Source organism: Schistocerca piceifrons, chromosome 3, assembly GCF_021461385.2.
Source record: "Schistocerca piceifrons isolate TAMUIC-IGC-003096 chromosome 3, iqSchPice1.1, whole genome shotgun sequence".
NCBI classification, from domain to species: domain Eukaryota; kingdom Metazoa; phylum Arthropoda; class Insecta; order Orthoptera; family Acrididae; genus Schistocerca; species Schistocerca piceifrons.
In genome coordinates this window covers 321782002-321805307 of record NC_060140.1, presented here as the reverse complement: position 1 = coordinate 321805307, position 23306 = coordinate 321782002, and the positions used below count along the sequence as shown (strand labels likewise).

Sequence of the window (23306 nt, the reverse complement as noted above, 5' to 3'; positions counted from 1 at the left end):
TTATTCCCTTTGACAATCTACTAGTAAGAAGATATAAACAGAAACTACAAAAAACAAAATTGAGTAAGACCCACTACTCACGTACAGATGAATGACTGGTGAGACATAGACACTAGCATTCACACTGCTCCTCTTTTTCTAGATTTAGTGCAAAGACTCCCTCTCTGACTGCTGAAATGGCTGCAGAGGCAAACATTTGGTAGTCTGTCTAATTATGTGAGAGGAAGAACATTTATTCTAAATCTGGGAAAAGAGTAAGAATACAAAAGCGAAAGCAAATTTCGAATTTTTCAGTATGCCTATACATCATCCACCATTCATCTGCAGATGTGTGTTTATGCTAATCTCTTACTTTTTAACTCTATCCTGGACTTCTAATATCATAGTAAATTAACATTTATTTATCATTTTTACAGGGAAATATTACACCAAACTTGTCAACAGCTTCAACTATTGGAAAGTCTACTGCATCTCCAGTAATGACAGTGACAGCCAAAAGACAGCTGACAACTATGACATCACTACCAGTAAGTTCCTACATAACTGAAAGACTGGTGACAGTAACTCCTGTTGCCCCACTGACAAATAATTCATCTTCAAAACCTATTGACATATCATCTGCATCTGTAGAAACTAAAACAGTTGCTCCGACCACTAAACCAGCAACCTCACAACCGACCACTGCTAAGGCTGCACCTGCCACAGTAACAACTATTAAGACAACAACCAAAGCTACAACTATGAAACCAGCTATTGTGACCATTGCCACATCTCTCATGACAACAACTTTGAAACCTACCAGCCAAAAGTCATCAACCTCTAAACCCTCTACACCAAAGCCTACAACTCCCAAACCTACCACAGCAAAGGCAACAACTCCCAAACCAACCACACCAAAGCCAACAACTCCCAAACTAACCACATCAAAGCCAACAACTCCCAAACCTACCACACCAAAGTCAACAACTCCCAAACCTACCACACCAAAGCCAACAACTCCCAAATCAACCACACCAAAGTCAACAACTCCCAAACCCACCACAGCAAAGCTAACAACTTCCAAACCTCCCACAGCAAAGCCAATGACTTCCAAACCCACCACACCAAAACCAACAACTTCCAAACCCACCACTCCAAAGCCCACAACTTCCAAACCTATGACACCAAAGCCAACAACTTCCAAACCTGCTGCACCAAAGTTAACAACTTCCAAAACTGCAGCACCAAAGCCTACAACTCCCAAACCAACCACACCAAAGCCAATGACTCCCAAACCCACCACTGCAAAGCCAATGACTTCTAAACCCACTACACCAAAGCCTACAAATTCCAGACCCACCACACCAAAGGCAACAACTTCTCAGCTGGCAGCACCAAATCCTAGTACTTCTAAACCAACAGAAAAAATTACCCGTCCACTGGAAAAGACCATATCCACAGTTGCTCAAACTACATCTGACTCAACTTCCGCAACTTATACTCCACCTCCTGTTACTTCTCCTAGAAATTCACTTGCATACTCATCACTGAACACTGTAGAATCAGGCATCAAACATGTAGAAAGTGAATCTGTGCATGAAAGAAATAACTGGCAGACACTAGACAGACAAGGTCGTTTAGAAGAACTCTCTCTTCTTAATATTCTGGTAAGTGATATATTATTCAGTTATTAATTTTTAATTTAATGAAATAATTATACTAAAAGTTAAAACTTATCTAATCAGATATATTGTTTAATTCATCAATAAAGGCTGAAAATCACTGTGTCAAATATATTTTCTTTGTTCCTAAACTAATAATGTACTTGCTAAAATAGAAAAACAGCAAATATTCCAAGTTAATTTATACCATATTCTGTACATGAATTTCTCCCCTTTATTTATATAACAGTACCAGTAGAAAATTTTCAACACTTGTTCAGCCTCCTTTACTCTATAGTTTTGTTGTAGAACTGTCATTTGCTTATGAGTGCAGTTGTGCAGGTGGTTTCCTTCTCATTGTGCCCACTGAAAAATAGTTGTTATTTACATAAAACCTATTTCAGTTTTATGTGGAGTTTTGTTTGATTTGCTGAACACACAGTAAAATTGCCAAATTTATTATCTTATAAAACAATAAAGAAATATTGCACAAGAAACCATAGGTAGCATGACTGTAAGATTAGTAATCAATAGGCTAGTTTGGCTGATGACAAAAATGTGTGAAGGAAAGCATTGTGGATTGAATTGACGGTCTTCTGTGTACAGTTCATTTCTTTTATTTGAGATTTAGAGCTTCCATCAGCAGAAAAGCAACCATTCCACTAAAATTAAAAACTTTTTAGTGAAATACTAGGTGTTTTAAACCAGTAATTCACTTACCAGATTATATAGTCACAACATAGGCACTAGGCTATCAAGATGGCAGAGCAAAACTCATTGTGTGTCATGTCTACTTGTGTATTAAGCCATACCATTATAAACCTAGTACTGATATGCAATTCATATTATTACTTGACAGGTTGTCTAAAAAGGAAAACAGTTTGCATGACTATTATATTTATCAAATTCACATATCAAATAATTCCTAGTTGTTCATACATTGTCGTACTGTTTAATTTTATTATAGCCTTTTTTCATTCTGGGATAAGCCACATCATTGTCTCACTGCTTAAGAAGTGATAATTCATATTTTAGTCTTGCTACAATGCTAAAATGTTACTTTAGTCTAATGACAAAGTTCACAACTTCTGCCTATGCTTATGTTTCTAGAAACGTTTTATTTACCTAAGCTTACAGTTCCTATTATGCATACCAGTTAATGTGCAGGCAAATGCTTCACAAAACTGGTGCAATGTACTTGATACATGACTATTTATGACAGCTGGGTAAATGTGAGTCTCTTTATTGTCCAGCCACTACTATTCGTTACTGAAAGTGGCTGACAATGTGATATTTAAAAATAAATGTCAAATAACCCATGCAGTAACTTTCCAGAAAAGCTCGACACTAAAAAGAGCCATCCTAGCCAGCAAAGAGTCTGGAATTACCAAGTTCTGTACACTTACATTGTATTTTGCACCAACAAAAATGATGCTTATTTTTTCTCATGTGGAAGCAACTCATGCAGTCAGCTGCATACAGATTATTTTTACATGTTTCATATACGATAACTAAACCTTCTATCATAAAAGTCTCTTGCTCTTCTTCACACACATTGCTATTACTTTCTGTTATATTTCAGAAAGCAAGTATTTTTAGCCATAGAACATGTATGGTTCTTATACATTTATTTGAGTCTGTTGTCAACAGTTGTACCAGGTTTTTAGAAGAAGTAATCGTTATTTCATTATTCATACATCACAAGTGACAATGTTTTCCACTTTAAGTTATTGTAACCAACACTTTCATATAATTTAATGCCATGTTGTTTCTAACTTAGACTCCAGAAACATAATGATAACAGAAGTTTCAGAATGAAGAAAATGCTTAGAAGTGGGTGTAGGCAGAAACTCACTTTCAGGTGGATAGTGAGTTCTGTTTTGGTAACAGTAGTAAAATTGAAGCAGTAGAGTGTGAGCAAAATGGAAAGGAGAACAGAGGTACAATGTTAGGAGTGAACAAGGTATGAAAGGAGAACAGAGATACAATGTTAGGAGTGAACAAGATATGAGAGGAGGAGGGTAAGGGAGCAAACGGGTGAGGGGATATCTGAGAATGTATATTAGTGACAGTTGAGTCCAGAGGAATTAGAGGAATGGATGCTGTCCTGCTGAATCACTCCTACCCCAGCCCCTTACCCTCCATCTCCGTCTACTTGCCCTGAGACAATACATTAACAGTCAGTAATGCCACAATCACGGAGGCAGCAGAGTGGAAGCTCAAAATGTTGTAGAGTTATACAGATCTATATCTCTATGTGACACACACCGTTCATCTGCAGGTGTGCGCTTGCATACCATTTTCTGTTATCAGACTCCAGAAAACGACTGACATCTGATTTTTCTTTTTAGGCACAAAATGTTGGTGGCAGGCAAGAACAAAAGAAAGTGAATCTGGCTGATAAGGTAAGCAATCTGTGATTTGTTGTAGTTAATTTGCTTTCACTGTTACATGTTGTTGTGAAATATTATCATCAGTTGATAAGCTTCACCTGAGAAATTTTTCTGTTCTTGACTTGATTTGCTCCATATATTTTCCATAAACTATGAACTGGTATTTATGCCTATATTTATGATGAGGGAAGAGTTTCTGTGCATCATCTGCTGAAGACAAGGCTAAGAAATACACAAATAATAATAATAATAATAATAATAATAATAACAATAATAATAGAAAGAGCCTGAATATCAAACTTTAAATTTTTCACTATTTATTTGTGTCAGTAATGGCACAGAATGGAAACAGGAATCTACATCTACATTGACACGCTGCAAGTCACCATATGGTGCTGGGTGGAGGGTACCTTGTACCATCACTAGTCATTTGCTGACCTGTTCCACTCACAAATAGAGTGACGGAAAAACAATTGTCTTTATGCCTCAATATGAGCCCTAATCTCTCATATCTTCCCTTCATGGTCCTTACATGAATGTTGCCTGCAGAATAATCGTTTGGCAGTCAACTTCAAATGCCGGTTCTCTGATTTTTCTCGATAGTGTTTCTTGAAAAGAATGTTGCCTGTCCACCAGGAATTCCCATTTGAGTTCCTGAAGCATTTCCATAACACTTACACGTTGTTTGAACCTGCCGGTAACAAATCTAGCAGCCCATCTTTGAATAGCTTTAATGTCTTCCTTCAATCTGACCTGGTACAGATCGCAAACACTCAAGCAGTACTCAAAAACTGGTGCACCAACATCCTATACAGAGTCTTCTTTACAGGTAGACCACTCTTTCCTAAAATTCTCCCAATAAACTGAAGTCGATCATTCACCTTCCCTACCAAAGCTCTCACATGCTCATTTCATATTGTATCACTTTGCTACATTAAGCCCAAATATTTATACAATTTGACTGTGTCAAGCAGGACACTAGTAATACTGTATCCAAACATTACAGGTTTGTTTTTCCTACTCATCCACATTAACTAACATTCTTCTATATTTAGAGCTAGCTGCCATTCATCACACCAACTGGAAACACTGTCTAAGTCATCTTGTATCTTCCTTGTCACTCAACTTTGAAACCTTACTATGCACCACAGTATCATCAGCAAACAACCAGAAATTGCTGCCCAGTCTGTCTGCCAAATCATTTATGTATATAGAAAACAGCAGCACTCCTGTCACACTCCCCTGGGGAACTGACAATACCTTGTCTCTGATGAACATTCGCCTTTGAGGACAACATACTGAGTTCTATTACTTAAGAAGTCTTCGAGCTAGTCACATATTTGTGTACTTATTCCACCTTTGTTGTTAAAAGACTGCAATGGGGCACTATGTCAAATGCTTTCTGGAAATCTAGACATATGGAATCTGCTTGTTCCCCTTCATCCATAGTTTGTATATATCATGTAAGGAAACATCAAGCTTAGCTTTGCAAGAGCAATGCTTTCTAAAACCATGCTGATTCATGGAATTCTAATAATTGTGGTGAATAAAAGGAATAAATGTATTTGTGTTTATTTGGTCCAGTAAACCTTACACATACAGGACAACACATCAGATATTGGACAGGTCAATGCAAATATATCTGCTTGTGTCTGTATATGTGTGGATGGATACGTGTGTGTGTGCGAGTGTATACCCGTCCTTTTTTCCCCCTAAGGTAAGTCTTTCCGCTCCTGGGATTGGAATGACTCCTTACCCTCTCCCTTAAAACCCACATCCTTTCGTCTTTCCCTCTCCTTCCCTCTTTCCTGATGAGGCAACAGTTTGTTGCGAAAGCTTGAATTTTGTGTGTTTGTTTGTGTGTCTGTCGACCTGCCAGCACTTTCATTTGGTAAGTCACATCATCTTTGTTTTTAGATATATATTTCCTACATGGAATGTTTCCCTCTATTATAACCAAATATATCTTTATGTTTACATGATGTTTTCTGTTTATTAGTAAATACATTTTTTCCAACTCTGATGTATAATTAAACAACTTTAGCTAGAAACCTACAATTGAAAATATATTTTCAGCTCTGACTTATAATTACACCATTTTAACTAGAAAATTAAACTGAAATTAAGAATAAATGGTTATGAATGATTACAGTCTTTACATGCTACAAGTAGATAGTCATATTTACACAATATTTTTGTATTTGATAAAGAATGTGGCTTTACACTTAACATTAACTTTCTTAGGCTCTCAAAGATTTTTGGGGACTCTACCAGACTATAGAAGCAATGTATTAATAGATATTCTTTCAATACTGCTTTAAATTTTTTTAGGTCATTTATTACTTTAATTTCTTTTGGAAACCTATTGTAAATAATTTTACCATAGCATAGTGCTCCTTTTGGGCACAAATTGTTTTTTTTCCGGTCATCTGTTATGTTCATGCAGACTTTCATTTTTTAGGAGGACACTAGAATTTATTATTGCATATTTCTTAATAAACATTGAACTTTCAAATGTGTAAATACATGGAAGAGGGAGAATCCCCATCTTTTTAGATAGTGCTCTGCAGAGTTTGTTCCTTTTTATTCCAGTCATGATTCTCACTATTTCTTTTTGTGTTCTGAAGAGTTTTAGGTGGGATGATAAGTTACCACAGAAAATGATACCATACTCCTCAGAATCCAATGTATATTAGCATAGTAAACAGTCATGAGGCAGTTCTTTTGACAATGGTTTTCAAGCACCCTCATTAAATAACACATGGTACTTAGTCTCTTAAATCTTCTGAGTGTGAGTATCTCTAAGGTTAACTTGGAACCAGGAAAAATACTTTAAACATTGTATCAAAGAGAGCACAATGCACAGTAATGATGTGGGAAATAATAGTAGCCTAGTAGCTGTGATGAAGCTGATGGAAATATCTCATGTATCCAGCTGATGGTAGTGTTGAAATTCTGCAGTGTTATGACAATCCCTTAAAAGTAGCCAACACATTTAACAATGTTTTCACTGGTGTTGCTGGTAATATGATAAAATCAAACTTTAATAAGGACACTCAAGCCAATGAATGTAAAATAAGTGCATGTAGAGTATCAATGTACATCAACTCTGTCTCAAAAAAAGATGAAATAGCAAAAGCAGTAAAAGAACTAAAAATTACAATTCTGATAGTTTCGCTGCAACAATATTAAAAAAGAGTGCACCAAACTTAATAGAAATACTTGCACATTTATTTGACTGATCACTTCAAGCAGGCATTTTCCCTGATCTATTGAAAAATCTGCAGAATATGAAATATGTGAGAGAGATAATGTAAATAGCTACAGACCTGTTACAGTTTGCCCTTACATTCCAAAAATGTTAGAAAAACGTTATCAAACCATGGAAACTCCAGGTTGTAATATAAACAATATAAGGTAAAGATAGATTGCTACTTACTGTAAAGATGGCATGTTAAATTGCAGACATGCATAACTAAAAGACACTTACACATTAGCTTTCAGTCATGGCCTTTCTCAATAAAGGAACACACACACTCACACACACATACACACATTCATTTACACAAGCAAGCACACATCACACATACATGATCACCAACTCCGGTAGCTTGGACCAGAATGCCATTCCAGTCCGAGCTGCCAGAGATGGCTGTCATGTGTGCGTGAGTTGTACTTACTTGTGTGAATCAATGTGTGTGTGTTTCCTTTACTGATGAAGACTGTGGCTGAAATCTAATGTGTAAGTGCCTTTTAGTTGTGCCTGTCTGCAACTTAAGGTGTCATCTTTATGGTAATTAGACAAAGATATGTATGACAAACTTATGGAATTCATAAATAAAAACGGTACCTTGTGTAATGAGCAACACAGATTCAGAAATAAAAGGTTAACAACAACTGCATTTATGTGTGCTCCAATTGTATACTAAGCCTGATGAACAAGAAACAGGAATTAACAGGAGTATTTATTGACCTACTACTTTTGCTGTGGTGGGTCATAAGATTCTGCTGTTAAAGCTTGAAAAAAAAAAAAAAAATGGTTCAAATGGCTCTGATCACTATGGGACTTAACTTCTAAGGTCATCAGTCCCCTAGAACTTAGAGCTACTTAAACCTAATTAACCTAAAGACATCACACACATCCATGCCTGAGGCAGAATTCGAACCTGCGACCGTAGCGGTCGCGCGGTTCCAGACTGGAGCGCCTAGAACCGCTCGGCCACCCCAGCCGGCAAAGCTTGAAAAATATGGTATTTGATGTCTGTATAACAATTTGATTAGTTTCTTCCTGAAGTATTGTAAGCAAGCAGTGTGCATCGGACACACAAATGTCAACCTAAGAACTATTCTGAATATTTGTCAGGCTATAAACTAATTAAATTTGGCACACACCAAGGATCAATAATGGAATCCCTTCTGTTCCTTCTGCACATAAATGATCTAAGCTCAAATGTGGATTTTCACCAAATGATCGCATATGCAGAGGACACCATAATTCTCTTAAAAAGGGAAAGAAAGGAAGATTACAGCAATTAGTAAACACTGTCACAAAACAGCTTAGCAAATGAGCACAAAAAAACCACACACATTACACTAAAATTCCACAATGCTTAAAACAAGGAAATGCACATCCCATTTGTCTCTATCATTTATGAACTAGTTGGTATTAGTACAGAAAAGAAATTCTTAGGGCTGTGACTGCACAGTAATGTGAAATGGAATAAACATATTGGTTACCAATATGTAAAGCTAAGCAAGACATGCTACCTTCTTTGCCCACTAAAAACTTGCTGCAGCAATAATGAACACACATAATACCCTCTTTCACTCTCTCCTTAAATATGTAGTTACTTTTGGGGGAAACTCTAAAACAACTAACAGCACTTTCACAGGGCCATTACAACCATGTTTGGATGCAAACACAGAGACTCATGCAAACATCTGTATAAGATTACTGATATTCCTCCTTTACCATATATCTCTCTACATAATGGAAACTGTTATATTCTTTAAAATGGATGCAGTGTATAAGGACTGCAAATTTCAAATAAATTTGATCACCTTCCAGACAGAACAAAAACTTACATATGCCCCAAATCATCACATCTCTGTGCCAAAATGTTACTTTCCACATGGGAGTTAAACTTTATAACAAACTTCCCAAAATATCAGAACAGTTACCTAGGTCAAAACATTTGGAAAACCTTTACAGCCATGTTTACAGTATAACTGCTAGCACTCCATTGAAGAATATTTAAATTAATAAAGTATACTTTAAAATATTTAATGCATGATGTGTATTTTTGTGATTTTAAATAAGTATGCGTAGAAATCACTTTCACCTACGTACTTACAAACTGATATGACCAATCAATGTCTTATGCATAAGCTGCTTTGTAGGCAACAGGACCAATCAAATATATTCTACAATTGAGATTACTGTTCATTATGAATAATTTCTTTATGATCATCTCTTAGTAGTCACTGTTACACAAAGCACTATGAGATGCAGTGAGACACTGCATATACCTGATTTCAGTAGTTTCACATGGAGAGTCCCCCTGCCGCCGTTGGATAAGCAGCTGCAGCAGCAAGTCGTATACTCCTAGCTCACTCATTTGTTACATAGTTTAATTCTTAATTTCTTTGCGTGTTTTTGGTACTTGCATTGTGTAATTCATAAATTTCGGGCGTATTATAGTATTTGAGAGTTGTAGCATCGCGTTTTAGTACCTGAATAGTGTAAATTCGCGTAGTCGTTTGTCTACTGTTTTGTTTTGAACGGCCAGTGTCGGTTGGTCGCAGTTAGTGTGCTCCCTGCCGCCGTTGGATAAGCAGCTGCAGCAGCAAGTCGTATACTCCTAGCTCACTCATTTGTTACATAGTTTAATTCTTAATTTCTTTGCGTGTTTTTGGTACTTGCATTGTTTAATTCATAAATTTCGAGCGTATTATAGTATTTGAGAGTTGTAGCATCGCATTTTAGTACTTGAATAGTGTAAATTCGCGTAGTCGTTTGTCTACTGTTTTGTTTTGAACGGCCAGTGTCGGTTGGTCGCAGTCAGTGTGCTCCCTGCCGCTGTTGGATAAGCAGCTGAGCAGCAAGTCGTATACTCCTAGCTCACTCATTTGTTACATAGTTTAATTCTTAATTTCTTTGCGTGTTTTTGGTTCTTGCATTGTTTAATTCATAAATTTCGGGCGTATTATAGTATTTGAGAGTGTAACATCGTGTTTTAGTACCTGAATAGTGTAATTTCGCTTAGTCTCCTTCCGCCGCCGAGCAGTGTCAGCAGTGCGCAAGTAGCAGCATTACTGCATTTACTAGGCAATCTTGTATTTTAATAACCGTTTAAATTTTGTCGATTTGTTTGCGCTCTCTGTAGATTAGTTCAGACGTTCTTAGCAAAACAGTTTTTAGCATGGATAGGGACTGCAACTGCTGTGTTCGGATGCAGGCTGAGTTGGCATCCCTTCGCTCCCAGCTTCAGGCAGTGTTGGCTTCGGTCACACAGCTTGAGGCTGTTGCCAATGGGCATCACTGTGGGGGTCGGGATGGGGGTTTGTCGGGGACGGCCAGCTCGTCCCACGCATCCCCTGATTGGACTACGACTGTGGTTGCCCGGGATACTGCCCCCATTGAGGCTGATCCCTCACCTGTGGTAGAGTGGGAGGTCGTTTCAAGGTGTGGCAGGGGGCGAAAGACATTCCGGAGGGCTGAACGGAAAGCCTCTCCAGTTTGTCTGACGAACCGGTTTCAGGCTCTGTCTCAGGCTGATACTGATCTTCGGCCTGACATGGCTGCTTGTCCTGTTCCAGAGGTTGCCCCTCAGTCTGCAAGATCCGGGCAGTCGCAGAGGGTGGGCTTACTGGTAGTTGGGAGCTCCAACGTCAGGCGCGTAATGGGGCCCCTTAGGGAAATGGCAGCAAGAGAGGGGAAGAAAACCAACGTGCACTCTGTGTGCATACCGGGGGGAGTCATTCCAGATGTGGAAAGGGTCCTTCCGGATGCCATGAAGGGTACAGGGTGCACCCATCTGCAGGTGGTCGCTCATGTTGGCACCAATGATGTGTGTCGCTATGGATCGGAGGAAATCCTCTCTGGCTTCCGGCGGCTATCTGATTTGGTGAAGACTGCCAGTCTTGCTAGCGGGATGAAAGCAGAGCTCACCATCTGCAGCATCGTCGACAGGACTGACTGCGGACCTTTGGTACAGAGCCGAGTGGAGGGTCTGAATCAGAGGCTGAGACGGTTCTGCGACCGTGTGGGCTGCAGATTCCTCGACTTGCGCCATAGGGTGGTGGGGTTTCGGGTTCCGCTGGATAGGTCAGGAGTTCACTACACGCAACAAGCGGCTACACGGGTAGCAGGGGTTGTGTGGCGTGGGCTGGGCGGTTTTCTAGGTTAGATGGCCTTGGGCAAGTACAGAAAGGGCAACAGCCTCAACGGGTCCGGGGCAAAGTCAGGACATGCGGGGACCAAGCAGCAATCGGTATTGTAATTGTCAACTGTCGAAGCTGCGTTGGTAAAGTACCGGAACTTCAAGCGCTGATAGAAAGCACCGAAGCTGAAATCGTTATAGGTACAGAAAGCTGGCTTAAGCCAGAGATAAATTCTGCCGAAATTTTTACAAAGGTACACATGGTGTTTAGAAAGGATAGATTGCATGCAACCGTTGGTGGAGTGTTCATCGCTGTTAGTAGTAGTTTATCCTGTAGTGAAGTAGAAGTGGATAGTTCCTGTGAATTATTATGGGTGGAGGTTACACTAAACAACCGAACTAGGTTAATAATTGGCTCCTTTTACCGACCTCCCGACTCAGCAGCATTAGTGGCAGAACAACTGAGAGAAAATTTGGAATACATTTCACATAAATTTTCTCAGCATGTTATAGTCTTAGGTGGAGATTTCAATTTACCAGATATAGACTGGAACACTCAGATGTTTAGGACGGGTGGTAGGGACAGAGCATTGAGTGACATTATACTGAGTGCACTATCCGAAAATTACCTCGAGCAATTAAACAGAGAACCGACTCGTGGAGATAACATCTTGGACCTACTGATAACAAACAGACCTGAACTTTTCGAATCTGTATGTACAGAACAGGGAATCAGTGATCATAAGGCCGTTGCAGCATCCCTGAATATGGAAGTTAATAGGAATATAAAAAAAGGGAGGAAGGTTTATCTGTTTAGCAAGAGTAATAGAAGGCAGATTTCAGACTACCTAACAGATCAAAACGAAAATTTCTGTTCCGACACTGACAATGTTGAGTGTTTATGGAAAAAGTTCAAGGCAATCGTAAAATGCGTTTTAGACAGGTACGTGCCGAGTAAAACTGTGAGGGACGGGAAAAACCCACCGTGGTACAACAACAAAGTTAGGAAACTACTGCGAAAGCAAAGAGAGCTCCACTCCAAGTTTAAACGCAGCCAAAACCTCTCAGACAAACTGAAGCTAAACGATGTCAAAGTTAGCGTAAGGAGGGCTATGCATGAAGCGTTCATTGAATTCGAAAGTAAAATTCTATGTACCGACTTGACAGAAAATCCTAGGAAGTTCTGGTCTTACGTTACATCAGTAAGTGGCTCGAAACAGCATATCCAGACACTACGGGATGATGATGGCATTGAAACAGAGGATGACACGCGTAAAGCTGAAATACTAAACACCTTTTTCCAAAGCTGTTTCACAGAGGAAGACCGCACTGCAGTTCCTTCTCTAAATCCTCGCACAAACGAAAAAATGGCTGACATCGAAATAAGTGTCCAAGGAATAGAAAAGCAACTGGAATCACTCAATAGAGGAAAGTCCACTGGACCTGACGGGATACCAATTCGATTCTACACAGAGTACGCGAAAGAACTTGCCCCCCTTCTAACAGCTGTGTACCACAAGTCTCTAGAGGAACGGAGGGTTCCAAATGATTGGAAAAGAGCACAGATAGTCCCAGTCTTCTAGAAGGGTCGTCGAGCAGATGCGCAAAACTATAGACCTATATCTCTTACGTCGATCTCTTGTAGAATTTTAGAACATGTTTTTTGCTCGCGTATCATGTCATTTCTGGAAACCCAGAATCTACTATGTAGGAATCAACATGGATTCCGGAAACAGCGATCGTGTGAGACCCAACTCGCCTTATTTGTTCATGAGACCCAGAAAATATTAGATACAGGCTCCCAGGTAGATGCTATTTTTCTTGACTTCCGGAAGGCGTTCGATACAGTTCCGCACTGTCGCCTGATAAACAAAGTAAGAGCCTACGGAATATCAGACCAGCTGTGTGGCTGGATTGAAGAGTTTTTAGCAAACAGAACACAGCATGTTGTTATCAATGGAGAGACGTCTACAGACGTTAAAGTAACCTCTGGCGTGCCACAGGGGAGTGTTATGGGACCATTGCTTTTCACAATATATATAAATGACTTAGTAGATAGTGTCGGAAGTTCCATGCGGCTTTTCGCAGATGATGCTGTAGTATACAGAGAAGTTGCTGCATTAGAAAATTGTAGCGAAATACAGGAAGATCTGCAGCGGATAGGCACTTGGTGCAGGGAGTGGCAACTGACCCTTAACATAGACAAATGTAATGTATTGCGAATACATAGAAAGAAGGATCCTTTATTGTATGATTATATGATAGCGGAACAAACACTGGTAGCAGTTACTTCTGTAAAATATCTGGGAGTATGCGTACGGAACGATTTGAAGTGGAATGATCATATAAAACTAATTGTTGGTAAGGCGGGTACCAGGTTGAGATTCATTGGGAGAGTGCTTAGAAAATGTAGTCCATCAACAAAGGAGGTGGCTTACAAAACACTCATTCGACCTATACTTGAGTATTGCTCATCAGTGTGGGATCCATACCAGGTCGGGTTGACAGAGGAGATAGAGAAGATCCAAAGAAGAGCGGCGCGTTTCGTCACTGGGTTATTTGGTAACCGTGATAGCGTTACGGAGATGTTTAATAAACTCAAGTGGCAGACTCTGCAAGAGAGGCGCTCTGCATCGCGGTGTAGCTTGCTTGCCAGGTTTCGAGAGGGTGCGTTTCTGGATGAGGTATCGAATATATTGCTTCCCCCTACTTACACTTCCCGAGGAGATCACGAATGTAAAATTAGAGAGATTAGAGCGCGCACGGAGGCTTTCAGACAGTCGTTCTTCCCGCGAACCATACGCGACTGGAACAGGAAAGGGAGGTTATGACAGTGGCACGTAAAGTGCCCTCCGCCACACACCGTTGGGTGGCTTGCGGAGTATCAATGTAGATGTAGATGTAGATGTAGATGAATACTTATTCCATCTTTTGTGAATGTAAAAGAAAGCGTTAATGTTGCATTTTGCAGTCACCCTTGTGAGCTTGACTATGTCCTTTTCACATGTGGTCTGGGGCATAGAGTAAGGTGGTGAACACTGTATACCATTGTCAGGTGATGACAGACCATTGCATCCAAATGTAGGTCTGTAATGTACTAATGTACTTTCTTGCTTATTAAGATGCCTAAGAAAGGGAGATACTCACGATGAACAAAGATGACTACTAGACAACCTGTGCCTAAAATATAGGTTATCTTATGAATCTCGGGTGATGTGAATAATTCACAATGACATAAATTAATGGAACTAGTGAGGTGGTAATGTATGTGATAGGTATGTATCTATCAGTGTGGATATACAAATTATGGTGCAGCAGCAAGACTGGTCAACAGAAACCTTCAGGATGTGCAACTTCCAGTACTGCTGGTACAAACACTTGACATAGAAAGTAATACTCATACCCTTTGAAATTATATGTTTCTTCTTCAGGGAGGAGAGAGGCACTGGTTGGGGAAGGCTGTAAACTGAGAAGGGGCAGTGCAGGTCACTCAAACTTTGATTGACTGTGACTTTTCTGCTGTATGGAGGGAGGGCTGTTCTGTTCACTAATGGCATATCATGGGTTGGCAAGTGCTTACAGAAAATGTATTCTCTTTCCATTTTTACAGAGTGGTTAGTCACTAACAAGACTGTCAAAATTAAGGACAGAAAATCTGATAACTTCAGAAAATAAGTGTCTTTAATCTTTAAATATTGGTTTCAGCTTAAGATTAATGTTCACAGAGAACCATGTGAATGTCACCACCACAACTCCACTATTAATGCCAGGCAGTGAGGCACTGCATGATGCTGTAGCGCATCACATAGGTAGAAACTCTAACTTAAAGTAACTGGAATTCATAACATTTTGAATCAGTTACTCTGCACCTCCCATTCAGCACGATAGTGAAAACTCCATACCATCAGTTCTACAGTACTAGGTCAACAGTTATTTTTTCTAAGAAATGGCTTTGGTGTTAATGACACATGATACTAGTTTCCAGCCTTTGTTATTTAAAAATGTATGGCAGCTGAGGATTTTATAACATAAACCATGTGTCATCAGTGATAATTACTTGTCAATGTACCCTCCAGAAACAGCTTACAATATTCGAGTTTGCAAACAACTGTAATATTAACCTCAAAACGTTTTAGGAAACTAATAAAAATTTACCACAGGTTTTTGTGTTGCCTTAATATAAATCTCATTTTGTGTATTTGATTCCATTCTTATAGTTAATTAGCAACTATTTAGCCCAACAGATTAAAAGATAAGCAGGGTGCTTATTTTAAAGTTACTTTTTCACTGCCTTGCAGTACATTGCACCAGCCAAAATGCAGACCAACTGCAAAGGCTGTTCTCGAACTTGGGATGAATTTGTTGACATTTGTAAGCAGCTGGAAAACACCCTGACTATTGTCAAGTGACTGGCAGCTGCTGCAAATTGATGTATTGGAAGATCTCTCAAGAGTCACATACATGTAATACTGGTACCAGAGCTACCTCAAGTACCATCCTCTCTGTGGACTCTATCTCCTCTGCATAAAGTACAGGATCTGCCATTACTCATCCACTTGACTGCTAGTGGTGTCTCAATGATAGATCTGGGCATCCTGTACAGTTTGGATGGGGATCAAGGAGGACTCAATGTGTTGCACTGATCCCTCTAACCAACAAGTTTCAGGTGCTCTCTCTCACTAAATCTGAGTCAGTGGGACTCATACTTGGGTCATTCCAGTGACTGGCAGAGACATTTGAAGAAACCAGCCTTGCGCATGGAGTTTCAATAAAGCTCGCAATTTGTAGCATTGTCCCCAGAACTGATCATGGCCCTTTGGTCCTGAGTCAAGTGCAGGGAGTGAACCAGAGACCTTGAAGGTTCCGTGACAAGCTAGGCAGTGGCTTTCTACATCTAAATCTACATCCATACTCTTCAAGCCACCTGACGGTGTGTGGCAGAGGGTACTTTGAGTACCTCTATCGGTTCTCCCTTCTATTCCAGTCTCGTATTGTTCATGGAAGGAAAGATTGTCGGTATGCTTCTGTGTGGGCTTTAATCTCTCTGATTTTACCCTCATGGTCTGTTATCGAGATATATGTAGGAGGGAGCAATATACTACTTGACTCCTCGGTGAAGGTATGTTCTTTAAACTTCAACAAAAGCCCACACCGAGCTACTGAGCATCTCTCCTGCAGTGTCTTCCACTGAGTTTATCTATCATCTCCGTATTGCTTTCGCGATTACTAAATGATCCTGTAACGAAGCACGCTGTTCTCCATTGGATGTTCTCTATCTCTTTTATCAACCCTGTCTGGTATGGATCCCACACTGGTGAGCAATATTCATGCAGTGGGCGAACAAGTGTATTGTAACCTACTTCCTTTGTTTTTGGATTGCATTTCCTTAGGATTCTTCCAATGAATCTGTCTGGCATCTGCTTTACCAACGATCAGCTTCATATGATCATTCCATTTTAAATTACTCCTAATGCGTACTCCCAGATAATTTATGGAATTAACTGCTTCCAGTTGCTGACCTGCTATATTGTAGCTAAATGATAAAGGATCTTTCTTTCTATGTATTCGCAGCACATTACACTTGTCTACATTGAGATTCAATTGCTATTCCCTGCACCATGCGTCAATTTGTTGCAGATCTTCCTGCATTTCAGTACAATTTTGCATTGTTACAACCTCTTGATATATCACAGCATCATCCGCAAAAAGCCTCAGTGAACTTCTGACGTTATCCACAAGGTCATTTATGTATACTGTGAATAGCAATGGTCCTACGACACTTCCCTGCAGCACACCTGAAATTACTCTTACTTCGGAAGACTTCTCTCCATTGAGAATGACATGCTGCATTCTGTTATCTAGGAACTCTTCAATCCAATCACACAATTGGTCTGATAGTCCATATGCTCTTACTTCGTTCATTAAACGACTGTGGGGAACTGTATTGAACACCTTGTGGAAGTCAAGAAACCTACCTGGGAACCCGTGTCTTTCTGGACTTGGCTGTAGGATTGAGAACTGTAGGGACACTCTAAATGGGTTAGGTGTGCACTACACATCAGAGGCTGTTACTCAGGTAGGTGACTGTGTGGTGTGCGTACAAGGATTTTTTTTAGCTTAGGCAACTCTCCAACCAATCCAGATAATGATAACTGTAGGAAACCCAGAAGTATCAGTGTAAGATTGAAAGAAATGCCTCCCCCAGGTGAGCATATTACAATTGCAATGGTAACCTGCTGAAGCATTTGCAACAAGGTGCTGTGTTTTGAGATGCGCATGAAAAGCAGTGAAGCTCACATAATACTTGGCATTGAAATTGATAGCAGTGGGATTTTTGGGGAAATTTAAGTGTATATTGAAAGGGTAGGCAAATTAGGGTGGTGTATTTGTTGCAAAACAAGAAACTCAAACCCACTAAGATAGGTTGAAGCTGCATGTGAGATTGTTTGAGCAAGACTCAGTTTCAGGGGCAGGCACAAAATGATAATTGGATCCTTCTATTGCCCACCTGACTTTTCTCCAAACATAACCAAAAAATTTAGAGAAAACTTCAGTTCACTTGTATGTAAGTTCCCCTGTCATACTGTAAACATTGTTGGAGACTTAAATCATCCAACAATTAATTGGGAAAATTACAGTTTTGTTAGTGGTGAGTGTAGTAAGATATCCTGTGGAAAAGTATTAAATGACTTATCTGGAAACTACCTAGAACTGATAGTTGGGAACCCCACTCATGATGGAAACATATTGGATGTAATGGAAACAGACAGACCTGATCTCTTTGAGGGTGTCCATATCGAAACTGGTATCAGTGACTATGATGCTGTTGTGGCAACAATGATTACAAAAGTACAAAGGACAATGAAACTGAGCAGAAAGATGTAAATGTTTAATAAACAGTCAGTAATATCATGTCTCAATGAGGAACTTGAAACTTTCAGCACCGGGCAGGAGCAAGTAGAGGAACTATAGCTCAAGATTAAAAGAATAGTTGACCATGCACTAGATAGATATGTACCCAGTAGAACAGTCCATAATGGGAGGAAGCCTCCATGGTATACAGGTAAAACTTCTAAATAAACAGAGATTACTGCGTAATAGATGTAAAACAAAGCAGAGGGCTGTAGATAGAGAGATGCTGAATGAAATATGTTTCACTGCTGAGAGAGTAATGGGTGATAACTTCAATGACTGCCGAAGTTGAATATTGTCAGGTGATCCTTCATAGGAGCCAAAGAAATTCTGGTCATATGTAAAGGCTGTTAGTGGCATCAAAGGTAGTGTCCAGTGCCTAATAAATGAGACAGGAACTGAAATTGAGGGTAGCAAAGTAAAAGCTAAATTCTTAACTCTGTTTTCAAATGTTCCACTACAAAGCAAAATCCAGGAGAATTGCCCGCTTTAATCTCCATACCACTGAAAAGATGAATGAAATAATTATTAGTGTCAGTGGTGTTGAGAAACAGCTAAAATTGTTAAAATTGGTCAAAGCTCCAGTGTCTGATGGCATTCCTGTCAGATTCTATACTGATTTGTGTCTGAGTAGCCCTCTTCTAACTATATAATCTGTCATAGATCCTGTAAACAATATACCGTGCCAAGTTCTTGGAAAAAACACAGGTCACACCCACCTACAAGAAGGGTAGTAGAAGTGATCCACAAAACTACCATCCAATATCCTTTACAACAATTTGTTGTAGAATCTTAGAGCATATTCTAAGCTCAAACTTAATGAGGTATCTCGAATAGAATGACGTCCTCAACCCCAAACAGCATGGATTCTGAAAACTTCGATCATGTGAAACCCAACTTGTACTTTCCTCACTGGACATTCTGAAAACTTTGGGTCAAGGCAATCTTTCAGTCAGGGCAATCAGATAGACGCAGTATGTCTTGATTTTCAAAAATCGTTTAACTCAGTACCACATCTAGGCTTATTGTCAAAAGTTTGATCATATGGGGTATCAAGTGAAATTTGTGACTGTATTGAGGACTTTTTATATAGGGAGGACACAGCGTGTTATCTTGGTTGGAGAGTCGTCGTCAGATGTAGAAATAACTTCAGGTGCACCACAGAGAAGTGTGTTGGGACCCTTGCTAATCATGTTGTATATTAATGGCATTGCAGACAATTTTTATAGTCACCTCAGACGTTTTGCAGATGATGCTGTTATCCATAACACAGTACTGTCTGAAAGAAGCTGCATAAATATTCACTCATATCTTGATAAGATTTCAAAGTGGTGTAAAGATCAAAGATTGGCAACTTGCTTAACATGTTCAGAAATGTAAAATTGTACACTTCACCCCCCCCCCTTTCCCCCCTGCCCAAAAGGAAAAAAACATAGTATTGTGTGACGATAATATCAATGAGTGGCTGTTAAAATCAATTAACTCATACATACCTGGATGTAACACTCTGTAGGGATATGAAATGGAATGATCACATAGGCTCATTTGTGGGTAATGCAGGTGGTAGACTTCAGTTTATTTGTAGAATACTAGGGAAGTGCAGTCAGTCTACAAAGGAGGTTGCTTACAAATTGCTCTTGAGATTGGATCTACATTATTGCTCACGTGTGGAGGATGTATACTGGATAGGACTGACAGATGATATTGAATGTATACAGAGAAGGGCAGCATGAATGGTAATAGGTTTATCTAACCCATGATAGAGTGTAACAGAGATACTGAAGGAACTGAACTGGAAGACTCTTGAAGATAGACGTAAACTGTCCAGAGAAAGTCTATTAACAAAGTTTCAAGAACAGGCTTTAAATGGTGGCTCTAAGAATGTACTACAATCCCCTTCTTATTGCTCGCATAGGGATCGTGAGTATAAGAGTAAAATAATTTCTGCACTCACAGAGGGATTCAAACAATCATTTTTCCCATACTCCATACGTGAAAGGAACAGGAAGAAATTCTAATAACTGGTACAGTTGCACATACCCTCCACCATACACATCAGAGTATAGATGTAGCTGATCTCTGTGGTAACATATATCCTCTTGCCTTATGTACCTGGTATTCTTCTTGAAAATTAAGTCTTGGAGTGTGGGTTGTGTGGATCTGCTGTTCGGGAACAGTGTTTAAAACCTAGGAAAAGCAACTTTTGTTTTGGCTTTTGTTTTCCAAATCTATATTTCCACTACTGTGAATCAATGCCAGTTAATATTTTTTCTCTTCAGCAGTTGATTTGTTTATGAAAAGTTTGAATTTTATCAGCAAATATTGTGTGCAAAACTTTTAGGTAATTAAAAGGTATTGCTTTTCTGTGTGTTTAGGTCATTGAAGCAGCTTTGTAGCGGTCTTCTACAACTTCTTTGCCCCTTTTCAACAATAATCTTCCAGTAAGTAGTATGTCCTCTCTCTGACATTTATCATGTATCATATCTTTTTGTATGTTATCAGAGCAAAGAAAATGGCAGCTGCAATGATCAGAAGGAAACAAAAGGGGAAAATGTTTTATTTAATTGTGGAATCATTAAGATGAGTCAAAGTCACTCATGGGAGTACCATGTAGCTACCAGTGTGCAAACAACACTTATAACCTCTACAGATGACTTTCAGTTGACAAATCATGTAGGTATTTTGCTGAATATCATTTGACCATTGAGACGGGAATGCTGATGTGGATGAGTGTAGCTTAGCTTTAGACTGTTGTAAAGAATGTAACTCTTCTCATATAATTATTTGCATCTAGATATATAGGAATCAGCTACAGTGCTAATAATATAAATTTAAGTCACAAAACCCACACTGCAAAATCACAGTGCTAATTGTATACTTGATGGATTTTCAGATTATGATATTCAGCTAGTGATGTTTAATGTCATGGTGCTACTGGCTTTGGAGGTTTTGCTCTTTTTCCATTGGAAGTCTGCTCTTTCTGTATCTTCTTGTATCAATCTCTTGATTTTCTGAGGAGACATATGAGAGAAGGAGAGGAAAAAAATTGGAGGTATGGGACAGGTGTGGAAGGGGATTTCAATGTCAAAACAGTGGAGAAAATGTTGGAAAATGAGAGAACAGTTAAGAGTTGGGGAAAGGGGGTGCATCTCAGAACAAATGAAGTTCTCACAGGTACCAAACTGTATGGGAGGAAGTTTTCAGCATGGAACAATGACAGGCTTCTGCATTTGATATGGACAGAGATTTTTATGGAGTCCTTAGAAGGTTGAAGATCAACGTATGTAGCTCAATCAAACAATGGAAAATCCAGGCTGGAATAACAACAATATGACAATATGAACTTGATAGATTGCTACTCACCACATTGAATGAAAGTCAGGTACATTGAAAACAAGGTGGCAGTTCTTCTGGAAAACTTGGAATTCTCAGGAAATTTCATGAGTTTCATAAAATGTCAGGGAATTCTGTGTTTTTAACCTAGCATTGAAATTTAATTTCATTGAGTTTTATAAATCATAAATTTTAAAATACTTAATATTTCAAAGTGTGTTAATTATATGAATATTATTCCATATAAATTATCAGTGTTTAACAGCTATAGTTAAACTACTGCTAATGGCTAGTACAGCTCAGCTAAAGAAAAGTCGTTATTGTGGCATGCCCCCCTTCCCTACGCTCAGCATTAATTTATCAGGAGCTTTTGGACTCCATCTTCCTCCACACACCTGGAATGCTCAGGGAAATTTCTTTTCAAGTTTGAGTAACCAACCTGAAAAAAAGACCGCTAGATATTATGAGCTGTTGAACTAAGTCCTTTTCCACTTGTAGAAAAAAGTCATACACTTACACACATCCATAACTCACATACACAGTGACTAGCATCTCCGGATGCTCAAGCCTGACTGCAACAGCAGACTGCATCTGAGGTCGCTGCTTGCCTTAGATGCAGTTGGGCCTTAGTACCTGGAGATGGCAGTGGTCATGTGCATGTGAGTTATTCATGTGGGAATGTGTGTGTGCATGTTTTGCCTACAGTTGATGTGGGAAGGTAGCTTATTTAGGTGAGAAAGTTCAGGTGAAGTGAAAATGAGTGCAACCGTGAAATTTTCCTCAGCAGCATCTTTGTATAAAATTTTCTTAGTGTATGGGGGTTGTTACTGTTATGAAGGAACTTGTTTATGTGACAGGGTTAGGGATGGACATAATGTGTTGAGCAATTACTAGTGGCCATAATGATATTCTATGCGGGAATCACAGTGGTAAGTTTTGCATATGCAGATGTTGGAAACACACACACTTCAGAATATAACTCAAAACTAAAAGACGGGTATTCTTCATATCATGGAACACTAATGATTACAGGTTAAAATGACATTACAGAGTGTACTGTTTAGTTATAAGGAGCATAAAAACGTAAGTACTATGAAAAATGATAAGCTCCATTAGCAACAAGATAAGAACTATTTGAGAAGCAGTTAAAAAACTGAATTTTACTTCCACCTAAGTGTGAAACATTTGTGTGTCCCACAACTCCAGATAAAGACCAAGTGTGGTGGTGCAGTGATTAGCACACTAGACTTGCACTCAGGGAGGTGATGATTGAAATCCACATCTGGCCATCCAGATTTAGGTTTTCTGTGTTTTCCCTAAATTACTCCAGGCAAATGCTGGATTGATTCCTTTGAAATAACAGGACTCCTTTCTTTTCTCACCCTTGAAACAATCCAAGCTTGTACTCTGTCTCTGAAGACCTTAGAGTCAAAGGAATGTTAAATCCTAATCTTACTTCTTTCTTTCTTTTCCAAACAAAGGTTTAGTATTAATTGTATCAAACACTTGAATATAAGTTTTTACATGGGTACAATGAAATCACAAGTAAATAATCAACAACAGTATTTCTTCCTGGGTATTTAGTATGCTCTGTCAAGTTGTCAAAACATACAGTATACATGCATGTGCCTGACTCCTTTCCTAGC

General features: G+C 39.2%; 1 protein-coding gene across 4 annotated transcripts in view; it reads left to right on the top strand.

The window, feature by feature from the left end:
* Positions 1 to 20768, top strand: part of LOC124788136 (mucin-5AC-like) — a 91610-nt gene extending 70842 nt beyond the window's left edge. For all 4 annotated transcript variants that reach the window (XM_047255278.1, XM_047255276.1, XM_047255274.1 and 1 more), the window contains 3 exons: positions 417 to 1646; positions 3992 to 4045; positions 20703 to 20768. In XM_047255278.1, coding sequence (XP_047111234.1) covers positions 417 to 1646; positions 3992 to 4045; positions 20703 to 20723 — 1305 coding nt within the window. In that variant the 3' untranslated portion in view covers positions 20724 to 20768. The remainder of the gene's footprint in view (positions 1 to 416; positions 1647 to 3991; positions 4046 to 20702) is intronic.
* The last annotated feature ends 2538 nt before the right edge of the window (positions 20769 to 23306 follow it).